The 12,900-nt window shown below is 45.9% G+C and overlaps 1 protein-coding gene across 5 annotated transcripts in view; it reads left to right on the top strand.

Moving 5' to 3' along the window:
• The window catches only part of LOC310836649 (laminin subunit beta-2-like), a 72,624-nt gene that overhangs the window by 39,821 nt on the left and 19,903 nt on the right, over window positions 1-12,900 (top strand). For all 5 annotated transcript variants that reach the window (XM_083722276.1, XM_083722273.1, XM_083722277.1 and 2 more), the window contains 5 exons: window positions 5,879-5,999; window positions 6,265-6,457; window positions 8,772-8,915; window positions 10,555-10,786; window positions 11,681-11,844. In XM_083722276.1, the coding sequence (XP_083578402.1) occupies window positions 5,879-5,999; window positions 6,265-6,457; window positions 8,772-8,915; window positions 10,555-10,786; window positions 11,681-11,844 (854 nt within the window). The remainder of the gene's footprint in view (window positions 1-5,878; window positions 6,000-6,264; window positions 6,458-8,771; window positions 8,916-10,554; window positions 10,787-11,680; window positions 11,845-12,900) is intronic.

Raw genomic sequence — 12,900 nt, 5'->3', positions numbered from 1 at the left:
AAATCAATTCCAAATTGTTTACCACCCTGGAGTCTGCTATTGCTGGTTTTTATTACATGTCTTGAGTCACTAATAACCACTTCAGGTTCTTGGGTTATAAAAATAATGTGTGGCTGACAGCCTAAAATGGGGTTGGCCAATTACTGTATTCTCTGCAGTCATTTTGCTCCCAAAACAGGAGCCAGGAGCCAGAAGTGTATTTTGCTGCGCAGCTTGCTTGGCCTTTTCCCTGAAAATGTAACATGAGGGGCTAGATAAAATTGCATATGCAGGTGTGTGTGTATGTATCTATATATCTGTTAGCAGACTTATAAAGAGTTTTATCTGCAGGTGTTTGCTTTTCCTACAGGCCCGTGCACAGTGAAGATTTACTCTTCTGCACACACACAAAATGGGACGCGGGTGGTGCTGTGGGTTAAACCACAGAGCCTAGGACTTGCCGATCAGAAGGTCGGCGGTTCGAATCCCCGCAACAGGGTGAGCTCCCGTTGCTCGGTCCCTGCTCCTGCCAACCTAACAGTTCGAAAGCCCGTCAAAGTGCAAGTAGATAAATAGGTACCGCTCCAGTGGGAAGGTAAACGGCATTTCCATGCGCTGCTCTGGTTTGCCAGAAGCGGCTTAGTCATGCTGACCACATGACCCAGAAGCTCTACGCTGGCTCCCTCGGCCAATAAAGCAAGATGAGCGCCGCAACCCCAGAGTCAGTTACGACTGGACCTAATGGTCCCTTTACAGACACAAAACACACACAAAAATTACAAAACACTTCCCAGCACCAGTGCAGGTATACTTGTACTTTCTACGTTACAGCTGTAAGAAATAAATCATGCTTATTGTTTCAACATCCTGATTGTTGCAAGCAGCGCTTTGGCACAACTGACGGAGCACATGGGTTTTCTGTTATCTGAGTATTTGCTGATGGATTGACTGAGTCTTTACCATAATTAACTGGAGAGCTCATGGGTTTGTGGTTAGGAAATAGTTGGTATTTTGGTTTGGCTATGGGCCCTCTACACGTACTGGTGGCTTCTGGTACTACAAGATGCAACAGAAACAGCACAATTAACTATTCCCTTCTCTGATCTTATTCCAAGCTTCTTATGCTGGAGTTTCCTTTATGGAGCCTGCTATTGTCTGTCTATTTGTATTACATTATTATAACTAATAACCAGTTTCATTCCCGTAAGTGTAACAGCTAGTATTTGCAGGGATCTTACTAATCATCAGTTCCACTCATGCAAATACATAGCATGTTGTATTTGGGGGATCTGACCGTTTTATGTAGAATTTCCTATCCTCTTGTTTTTCGGTGTTTTTTGTTTTGTTTATATTTTTTTGTCATTTTATTATTTCTTTTAACTTTGCCGCTCTTTGCTTTGTATGATCTGTAGAGAAGTATACCCAGTTTTTCAAAGTACCGTATTTTTTGCTCTATAAGACTCACTTTTTCCCTCCTAAAAAGTAAGGGGAAATGTGTGTGCGTCTTATGGAGCGAATGCAGGCTGCGCAGCTATCCCAGAAGCCAGAACAGCAAGAGGGATTGCTGCTTTCACTGCACAGCGATCCCTCTTGCTGTTCTGGCTTCTGAGATTCAGAATATTTTTTTTCTTGTTTTCCTCCTCCAAAAACTAGGTGCGTCTTGTGGTCTGGTGCGTCTTATAGAGCAAAAAATACGGTATATCCTTCTCTTGTCTCAGGCATTTGTGGAATGGGTTTTCAGGTGTGATGGGCTTGTGAGGGTATGGATTATGTGAGGTCATTGCACTGCAAAAAAACCAAACCCTACCCTATTGTTGTGTACTATATTCAAGTATATCTAAGTGTCCCAGTAAAGAGGGGACATTTTCTATAAAAATCAGCATTAGTTCTCAGCTGCTCAGTTGGAACACAATAAGTCCCATGGAACCTAGAGACTAACTAGTCGATTGACACTAGCAATTGTGTATCAGATTTATAATTAACAGACAATTCTATATTACAGTTATTTGGGGGTAGACTGGAGATACTTTATGTATGCTCCGGAAATCATATCCTTTGTGTGGTTAGCCCAGGAAGGGAGGGGCAAAATGCGCAGCTAGAAAATTATAAATGGCTGACACAATCTTTGAACAAACAACCTGTTAACTGCACGTTCGTTCTGATTTGTTTAATAATAATAATAATAATAATTTTTATTTATACCCCGCCCTCCCCAGCCAAGGCTGGGCTCAGAGCGGAAGGTGATGCTGTGTCAGGCAAATATTATCCCACACTTTCCAAAGCATTTTCCCTGTTACTTTTAATATCACAAAAGCCTGGGGTTGGGGTTTTTTTTTGGGGGGGGGGGGAGCTAGTTTGTTGCACAAGAGCTCCAAATTAACTTTAATTGTGAAACCTGAATTTGCCGGTATGTGATTGAATCCTACCTCAAAATAGCCACAGCCTGGAAGCACCTTTTTTTTTGTGAGGGGGGAGAGCAGATGGTTGCGCTCCATGATTCTTTGGTTGCAGGTAAGATGGAAACCTTCCCTTTGGGCTGGAGTCCATCTCTGGGTAAAAACTAGTTTTATGGAACCTGTTAAGTTGTGGGTGAACATATCAGACGACACAGCGATTCTTCAAACAGCTCTTGTTTACTCACAGGCCAGAACAGAACTGAACTGAAGGGTTCAGCCAGCCTGCTTATATAGAGCTCCACTACAACGCTACAGTAACCACTTTCTGTAACTATCCAATCACTGAACGTCACTTTCAACCCCTTATTTGCATATGTGGACCTGAGTGAAAACTACCTATAGTATCCCCCTGCTGGCCTAGGGTGCAAACGTCAGTACATAACAGAACCCATTCCACCTTTCCCTGATCCACACTTCTTGCATAGCTCTTAGTGGAGTGCAGAAGGCATTTGTGCTGCTGTTCGCAACACATCCCCTTACGTGTAGTGATTAGAGCGCTAGACAAGGGTTAGGGCGACCCAGTTTCAAATCTCCACTCAGGCCACAATCTCACTGAGTGGCCTACCTCATAGGGTTGCTGTGATCATAACATGGAGGGCAGGACCAATGTACACGGCTCTGAGCTCTCTAGAGGAAGGCTGGGATAAGACGTTAACAAATAGGCGAACGAATTATGGCGAGAAACGAACTTCTTATCTGACAGGCCTGTGCAATTTCAGAACCTCAGAAGGGCTGCCACATTTGGGGAGTGAGGGGGAAGTAAGAAAACAAAAAACCCTCAGCCCCAAAATCTGAAAGGCTACTCCTCACCCACCCCTTTTCAAGATCCCCTTTCATCTTCTTTGAAATTTGTTCTCCCTCTTCGCTAATGGTTCGGAACATTCCCTGGGTTTTAAAAAGAAAAGGAAGGAAGGAAATGGGGCATACAAGTGTTTCCCCTGAAGCAGTTTGATGGTTTGAATCGTTGCCACCCTCTTTTATCGCTGGCAGGCAGGTTGGTGAAATGAAAGAAGCGGCTCTCATTGTTCCCTCGGAAAAAGATTATCTAAGGCAGCGGAACAAAGCAGACCCACTGCAGTCTGCAGGCAAAGGGTCCCCCCTCCTCCCGACAGCTATTAGAGGTTGGCTGGTTATTGTTATGCCCTGGCAGAGACAGTTATTCAGGTTCAGATAAAAAGATGAGGTAAAATTTATAATTTAGACTCGTGGCAGAGGCAGAGAGCACACAAAAAACCTCAAAAGCCTTGCCAATATTTTTTAAAGAATGGCACAAAGCAAGACTCTATAAACAAAATATTGGGGGTGGTGGGGGTGGCAGAGAAATCCCGCATATTAGAGAATGGTATATGTGGAAAATGCCCACTTTGAGTAAAATGACCAAGATACTATGGGGAAAAGAAGGTAAATTTGAATGAGGCTAGTGAAAATTTACGGAACTTCAGAGTAGTAAGCAGGGGGAAAGTAATTATAACCCTTTTACAATTTCATGGCTAAGTAGGGTTTCATTCAAAGTGGTTTCATTCAAAGTGGCCCTCTTAATCGGTAATCTTAACTATCAGAGGCTGGAATGAGCATTGCATGTTTTGTTGCTTTATTTAATTATTATTCAATTATTATTATTGGGCTTGCCATAACTGTTAAGAAAGGGGCTTGCTTGGAAAAGAATTTGTTGTTAGGTTATTATTTTGTATTGTTGTTGTTGGGGGAGGCAGGCTTTTTTCGGAGGGCAGAACCTCAGATTCGAATTGATTTTTATTGATTTGGGGGGGGGGCGGCAGCTACCCCTCGCCCCCTCTTGGCTATGCCCATGAGTTGTTCTTTAATATATATTTTTAAGAATTGCACCAACAGTTGTCTCAGTAAGCAACCCACTCTGTAACTAACTTCTAACTTCTAATATTATATATAGAGGACTTTTAATTAATATACCGTATTTTTTGTTCTATAAGACTCACCTTTTCCCTCCTAAAAAGTAAGGGAAAATGTGTGTACGTCTTATGGAGCGAATGCAGGCTGCGCAGCTATCCCAGAAGCCAGAACAGCAAGAGGGATTGCTGCTTTCACTGCGCAGCGATCCCTCTTGTTTTTCTGGCTTCTGAGATTCAGAATCTTTTTTTTTCTTGTTTTCCTCCTCCAAAAACTATGTGCGTCTTGTGGTCTGGTGCGTCTTATAGAGCGAAAAATATGGTACATAGTGAGGCTATAAATAACAGCCACCAGCCCCTCTCTTCATCTTGTGTTTTGCTTCTCTTTCGTCTACCTGCTCCGACTCTCTCCTTCTTTGATCTGCCAGCTGCCTCTCTAGTCCCCTCTAATGGCGCAGGAATGCTGCTGTCAGTCTCTTCTGAAGGGCTAAGGCAGCCTGCACCAATCTAGTGCCTTCCAGATGTTTTGGACTACAGCGCCCATCATCCTCAGGCAGTATCCTTGTCATGGCTGGGGGCGATGAGATTCTGTTATGCATGCAAGACCAAGTGTAAGGCCCTAAACCGCCTCAGCCCAGTATGCCTGAAGTTCCATGGTGGGGGGGAAGTGTGATGCCAATGTACTGTGTCTCGGCCCGTATACCAGAAGGAGCATCTCCACCCCCATCGTTCAGCCTGGACACTGAGGTCCAGCTCCGAGGGCCTTCTGGCGGTTCCCTCACTGCGAGAAGCGAAATTACAGGGAACTAGGCAGAGGGCCTTCTAGGTAGTGGCGCCCTCCTTGTGGAATGCCCTCCTATCAGATGTCAAAAGAATAAATAACTACAGTGGAACCTCGGATTGCAAACATGATCCATGTGGGAGGCACGTTTGCAACCTGCACTGTTCGCAACCTGCAGTGCCACGTCTGCACACGCGCGGGTCGCCATTTGGCGCTTCTGAGCATGCGGAAAGCATGATTTAGTGCTTCTGCGCACGCACAAGCACTGAAACCCAGAAGTAACCCATTCTGGTACTTACAGGTTTGACGCGGTGCGCAACCCAAAATCACATAACCTGAAGCGTCTGTAACCTGAGGTACCACTGTATCTGACGTTTAGAAGACATCTGAAGGCAGCCCTGTTTAGGGAAGTTTTTAATGAATGATGTTTTAATGTATTTTTAATCTCTGTTGGAAGCCACCCAGAGTGGCTGGGGAAACCCAGCGAGATGGGCGAGGTACAAATAATAGATGATGGTGGCGGTGGTGATGATGGTGTGGATGTGGGTCTCACATGTGATCCAGGCACAATTTGCATGGCAGAGGCTGGTGGGTGTGCCAGGTCCGCAGCATCAAACTTTGAAAGTGAGCCACATTTTTCTCCTCAAGGCAGCTGAGAACGATCCCAGCAACCCTCTCCAAGTCTGCAAACACCTGCATTTTATGAGCTGGGTTCCTCAACCCTCTTGCGCCTAGTCTTACCCCTTGTGTGTTCTCCGCCTTTCCCCGTCTCTCACCTTTGTCTTCCCTCTCCCCAGGTTTGTGCTCCTGCCACGGCCCTTCTGTTTCGAGCCCAGGAACCATTATGAGATCACCGTGCGATTCCAGCGGGCAGGGGTGGCACAGCGCCATCCTGCAGCCTTCATCCTCGTTGACTCGGTGAGAAAGAACCAGGTTTTAAATCTTCACACACACACTCAAAAAACAGTGATGTGCCAATATCCAGCCCCATTCAAGCAAAGGAGATGCTCTAGAAGCTGCCAGTCTTTTTGGGAATGTATCTCAGCACCTTCTGAGGTAGATTCCTGGGCCTGCTGCACACATTCCCAGTTAGCAAGTCCCCTCTTGTGTGCTACATAAGCAGCTTCAGTCCTTGTCCCAACCAGGCCAGACTTTTCCTGACATCTCTCCCTCCTTGTTACAGCTGGTCCTTCTGCCCCGTGTGACGGAGCTGCCCGGGCTCCATGGTAGCAGTCCTGCAGCGGTGGAGCGTCGGGAAGCGTTGGAGCGCTACACCTGCCTAGAGGTTTTCCGCATGGCCACCATGCCCGACCTGGCCGAGACCTGTGCCCGCCTGCTGTGCAGCATCTCTGCCCTGATGCATGATGGGGCTATGCGTGAGTGATTATTTCTTACGCCTGAGAAAGAAAGCCACTTTGCATACTTTTCTCTAGTCTCTACCATTGTGTTTGTTTGTGTGTGTTTGTCTGTGTGTGTGTGTGCTGGTGGTTGCCATTTCCACCAACACACAAAGTCCTGGAATGACGCCAGGTCTCGGGTATTGGGGGGATGCAAAATGGCGGACAGGTTGTTCATGTTGTTGTTGCTGCTGCTGCTACTACTTAAAGGTAAAGGTAAAGGGACCCCTGACCTGACCATTAGGTCCAGTTGCAGACAACTCTGGGGTTGCGGCGCTCATCTCGCTTTATTGCTGAGGGAGCCGGCGTACAGCTTCTGGGTCATGTGGCCAGCATGACTAAGCCGCTTCTGACAAACCAGAGCAGCGCACAGAAACTCCGTTTATCTTCCCGTCGGAGTGGTACCTATTTATCTACTTGCACTGGTGTGCTTTTGGACTGCTAGGTTGATAGGAGCTGGGACTAAGCAACGGGAGCTCATCCCGTTGTGGGGATTCGAACCGCTGACCTTCTGATCGGCAAGCCCTAGGCTCTGTGGTTTAGACCACAGTGCAGCGCCCTTAAAGCAGCTTAAGAAAAAAGGAAGCAGCTATGCTGCTGCTAATGGTGAGCCCCACCTGCAACAAATTGTTGAGTAATTTATCCTCCCTTTGGGGAAAAAATGATGATGATGATGATGAAATGGACCCATTTCTCTGCCCCCAGATTTTGAGAGGCTGCTAGCCTTCTTGAACTAGGTGGTTCAGTTTGCGGCCAGGGCCTAGGACGATGGTTTGTAGAAAGGCTCAATGGCTGAGCGTCTGCTTTACACGCAGAAGATCCCAGATTCAATCTACAGCATTTGCCAGCCAGTGTAGACAGTACTGAGATAGATGAACCAATGGTCTGACTCACTGTAAGGCAGCCTTCTATGTTCCTAAGCCAGAGTTGTGGAAATTAAAGGCCCAAATGTTGGTGAGGTGCTGCCTAGAATCAGCAAACCCAGCTTTGGTATGGGAGAGGAGAGTTCCTCAGATTTAACTCACCTTTATGTAAAAAGACTGGGGAAACATGAGAAGAGGAATCTACAGTTCAGAGGTAAACAACTCACCCCCCCAAAAAAATAATAATTCTGCAGCGGGAATTGTGCAGCGCATCTATTTTACAAGCTTTTTAAAATATATATATAATTTTTTATTAATTTTTTTAACGTATCATTTTCAACGTATCGTTAAACATACTTTTACATCTTCTATCAATCCTGACTGAAAATTTTCCAATCTAATCTCTCAGTATGCATTTCTTATCTTCCCTATTACATTTAAAACTCATAACCAATATCTTTTTCTACTTTGTAACACTTCGTATATTTCTCCTTACAAAACTTCTTGTAGTCCTACTAGCGTAATTTGTTGATTACAGTTGCTCTTCTTTGGTCCCACAGGTTTCGAATCCTTCCTGTCATCTTGTCCAATTCTGCATAGTCCATTAATTTCGTCTGCCATTCTTCTTTCGTCGGAATTTCTTCTTGTTTCCATTTCTGGGCTAATACTCTTGCTGCAGTTGTTGCATATAAAAACAATTTAACATCTTGCCTATTAATGTCTTGACTTATAATACCAAGTAAAAATGCTTCTGGTTTTTTTAAGAATGTATATTTCAACATCTTTTTCATCTCACTATATATCATTTCCCAGAAGTTCTTTACTTTTTTACATTCCCACCACATATGATAAAATGTTCCTTCTTTTTCTTTACATTTTCAACATTTATTATTTGTCTTATCCATTTTAGCTAATTTCACTGGTGTAATATACTATTTATACATCATTTTCATCATATTCTCTTTCAAAGCATTACAGGCTGTAAATTTTATCCTTTCATTCCACAACCTTTCCCATTCTTCAAGCTGTATATGTTTTACAAGTTTTTAGCACTGTTGTGAAATATTTCCAAGTATCTCAGACTACAACCATGGGGCCTAGAAACATGCTAATGTTAAAGATAACGAAAGCCGAGGTTCTCAGGATTTGTCTGTCTGATGGATGTTCTGGACTGTAACCTGCACGATTTCACCACCTGCGGCCTCAACCTATGAACTTGCATTTTACCACATTACTACAAGCAGGAATATTCCTCGCATGCTCACGTGCATCCGCTCTAGAGTGATGTGCTTGTGTTCAGTGTGTTGGAGCGCATCTCCACTTGTCCCTCTCCCCAGTCTCCTTGGCACTGGGGTGGGGAGGCGATTGCCTCTCGTCTTTCCCCCTGCCTAGCTTCCTTCCCTAACCGTTGTGGTTTCTTCCGCCTTCAGCCTGCCAGTGTGATCCCCAGGGCTCCACCAGCAGTGTTTGCCACAAACTGGGAGGGCAATGCCAGTGTAAGCCCAACGTGATGGGTCGGCGCTGTGACCAGTGTGTCCCGGGCACCTACGGATTCGGACCCTCCGGCTGCAGCCGTGAGTAATCAAGCCAGGGCCTGCATGTACTGCTTCCCTCATGGTCATCCTTGTCTTTTCCTCAACTGTTAAGCCTAGTTTTCACTGAGAGTGGAGGGGGAAAATTTGTGGCTGGGCTATATTACCATAGCTGTCAACTTTCAGATTTGAAAATAAGGGATCAGCAGCCTCGAAAATAAGGGATCAGCAGCCTCACCTGTCCCGGGGACAATCTACGGGATATCTAACAATCCGGGATAGCAGTGGGAAGCAGCCAGAAATGGCGCTGGAATAAGGGAATTTCCCGCCAAAAAAGGGAAGGTTGACAGCTATGTATATTACTGATCCTCAGAGTAGCAAATGGGATCCTGACACAGGGGGGAAGGAGATCCCACTCTGACTAGGCGCCACCCAGAGACAGCACCCCTGAGCTAGATTCCCTTGAGGAACCAGCTCCCTTTACAAAAGCAGTCTCAGCTCCCCAGTGACCAAGTGCTAAGCTCCAGAACAGATTCTCTGTGGCTTGAGAGGCCCCATCCAGTCCAAGAGGCCTCAGTTGAGCAACAGAACTGGACTGGAGCAGATTCTCTTCTTTGGGATTATCCTTATTATATATTTAGGTATTATTCAAGCTCCTACAACTCCAGGCAGTGGTTAAACCTGACTAACTTAAGCCACATCCAAACCATACATCACCATGATACCACTTTTAAGCAGTCATGACTTCCCCCAAAGAATTGTGGGAAATGTAAAGGCTGCTGAGAGTTGAGAGGAGACCCTCCCTATTTCCCTCACAGAGCAGCAACAATTCCCAAGCTCGTTGAACCAGTCTGGGAATTGTAGCTCCGTGAGGGGAATGGAGGTGGGGTCTCCTCACAACTCTCACCACCCATAACAAACTACAGCTCCCAGGATTCTTTAACGAAGGGCAGGAATGTTTATCATAGTGCTTCAAAAGCATGGTGTGAATTTGAGTTGCTCTCTGGCCTTAATGTATAGTCCCTTCAAAAAAGGAGAACCTCTTCAGATTGGGATGAGGAGATGGGATTAAGTAACCATCTTCATATTGATGATGATGATGATGATTATTATTATTATTATTGTCCCAACCTTTCTCCAAGGAGCTCAGGGCGGCCTTCATGGTTCTCTTTTCCTCTCCAATTTTACCCTAACAGCCACCCTGTGAGGTAAATGTTTCCGAACGGGCAGCCTTGCCTTATTAGTCTCTTGCAGCAGAAACAATCAAAGGCCTTGTCCAGTACCTAGAAATTGTTAATCTTTAAGTTGGCACAATACTTTCTAGTGTCCCCCCCCTCCGCCCCCCAGGTCTGTGTGAGGATTTGAACCCAGGGATTCTGGGTCCTAGGTCAACATGACCACTGCTAGACTCACTTAACGTTGCTGCCACCCCACCCCATTATCCTTTCACCCTGTCAGCCTGGGTGGTTACTACTAGAGGTTAAGGAGCTGTGTTTTGGAAGAGCTTCCTGACTTGTGGATTTGGCAATAGCTGCCACGTTGAACTCTCTGAAACTACCCTGCGCCAGGAAATTGGGCGCAATCTCCATATTAGGGACTTTCCAGAGAACTGTGCCATAATTTCTAATGGTTAATGCACCCTCACCTGTCATGCTGAAAGCATTGGCCCTTGTCCCCACAGCCTGCGCCTGTTCCCCCGAAGGCTCAGTCTCCAGGATCTGCGAACCAGTAAGCGGGCAATGCCGGTGCCAACATGGTGCCATTGGACGCCAGTGCGACCAGTGCCCACCAGGCCAGTGGGGCTTCCCAACCTGCCGGCCTTGCCACTGCAATGGGCACTCAGAGGAGTGTGACTTGCACACGGGGGCCTGCCACCGGTGCCGCGATTACACAGCTGGCCGCCATTGTGAGAGGTACGCATGTGGGATTCGTGGGAAAATGTGACGGGATCCCAACTGCAATAAAATGTTGCAGTGTGGAGGGCTGAGTTCCTTATGACTGGGCGACTCTTGATTGGAAAATGGGATGGGAGGGGGTGGACAAGCATTGACTGACAGAGTCCCTTTCCTTCAGAAGATTGGTGCTGGTATTTGACAAGAAACACTAAATATTCCCCTTATTAAAGAGTTTCATTGCAGCAGATTGGAAAAAAGACAACAGTCTTTTTTTGTTAGAGTCAAACAGCCCCATTTCCCACATTTTCCCATCTCAAACATGGATGTTCTGCCCAGACACACACACACACACACACACACACACACACACACACACACAGAGAGAGAGAGAAAGGGAGAGGGCGCGAGGGAGGGAGACAGAGAGGCAGAGAGGAGATACATTTTTTTCTGAATCCTGCAGCACAGCTTGGTCCCCTGATACCAGCCTTCAAGGAAGAGATTAGAGCAGGCACTGTTAGCTTGTTTTAGGAGGACACAGGGAGATTCTACGGGAAGATTACTGGAGGAGAGAGACACTGTGAGAAGGATTGAAAGCGGAGGAAGCCTTAGGCCGGGAGTATATTGTGAAGAGGCTAAACTGTGGGATGGGGCTTCAGATTAAACTAATAAGGCTTATACTGGGGCAAAACCAGCTGTGGCCAGGAAGAACAGGTGATAATTTGACATTTGAGGTGCATATTTTTAGGACCCACCCTACTTTTGTGGTTGTAAGTAGTTTTGAATTGTTTTTAATATTGTGTTTTTAATTGCTGGGCATTAGGATGAAGGGCATGTAATAAATTACTACTAACAACAACAACCACCTAAGGTTGCTCTTACTGCCTCTGTTCTCCTTTTTTTACCCCATCACAGGTGCTTGGATGGTTACTATGGAGACCCCGTCTTGGGCTCAGGGCAACAGTGCCGTCCCTGCCCTTGCCCTGGGTATCCAGGGTCTCGGCACTATCACGGCATCTCCTGCCATACCGACAGGGAAACCAATCAGATTGTTTGCCTTTGTGCTCCGGGCTATACAGGTAAGGCGTATCGAAAGGGCAAGGGATGCAGTTAAATAAGTTGCCATTTTGAGGACACAGCCTCCGCAAGACTGTCCTCTAGCACACCTCCACTGCCCTTTCAGACTGCCTCTGTGCTCCATGAAGGGCCGTGACTCAATTGCACAGCATCTTCTTTGAATTCAGAAGGTCCCGGGTTCGACCCCTGACATTTCCACGTAGGGCTGTGAAACACCCCTGCCTGAAACTCTGCCAGTCAGAGTAAACAGTACTGAGCTAGATGGACTAATGCGCTGAATCAGTCTTATGATCCTGCTATTATGACGTGTTCAACGGATGACTTACAGAAAAAAGAACACCCTCCATCCAGGTTTCATAATCTGCTAGGTGATGGGCATTCCACATGTTAGGCTGGTGGCACAACCAGCAAATTTACCAAGTCCCTGATAGGCTTTCATATTTGTGACTCATCATCATCATCATCATTTTTTATTTGTATGCCGCCTTTCCACAGTTAAAAAACAATGCTCAAGGCAGCTTACAGCATAACAAGATTTACGTAATTACAAAAGTCATAATAAATAACCCACATCAAAAAAATACACAACCAAATCGGAAACAATTTCCACATAAATCCAAATCTAAAACTTAAGAATACAGCATTAATATCACAGTTTAAAATGACATAGGTAAAAAAATAACAGCAATTTAAACAAAAAACAAAACAAAACGGAGCCCTCTCTGCCCAGCAGCAGCAGCAGTCCTTTATAGAGCCCATCAGGCCCTGCCCTGGGCCAGGTGTTGAGTGGCAGGACTGGGGCCTTCAGGCGCTGAGCAGGGGAGTCCTCCTGGGTGGTAGCCCAGACTAGTTGACTGCATTCAGCTTGGTGGGTTGTATGTTGTGCAGCCTGGATCTGTCTCCCCTTCTCTTGATTCTCTGCACATGTAAACACATGCACCACTGAGCCCCTGAACCTAACTAGCTGTACAGTCTTCCTTCTTGCCTTGAATTCTAGCATCTCCATGCCCCTACCCTTCCTAGACCCACCTCTACCCTTTACCAGAAACACAATAGAA

The sequence above is a fragment of the Podarcis gaigeae genome (genome assembly GCF_964106915.1).
Source record: "Podarcis gaigeae genome assembly, chromosome: 2".
NCBI classification, from domain to species: Eukaryota; Metazoa; Chordata; class Lepidosauria; order Squamata; family Lacertidae; genus Podarcis; species Podarcis gaigeae.
This window is presented reverse-complemented; position numbering and strand designations above follow the sequence as displayed.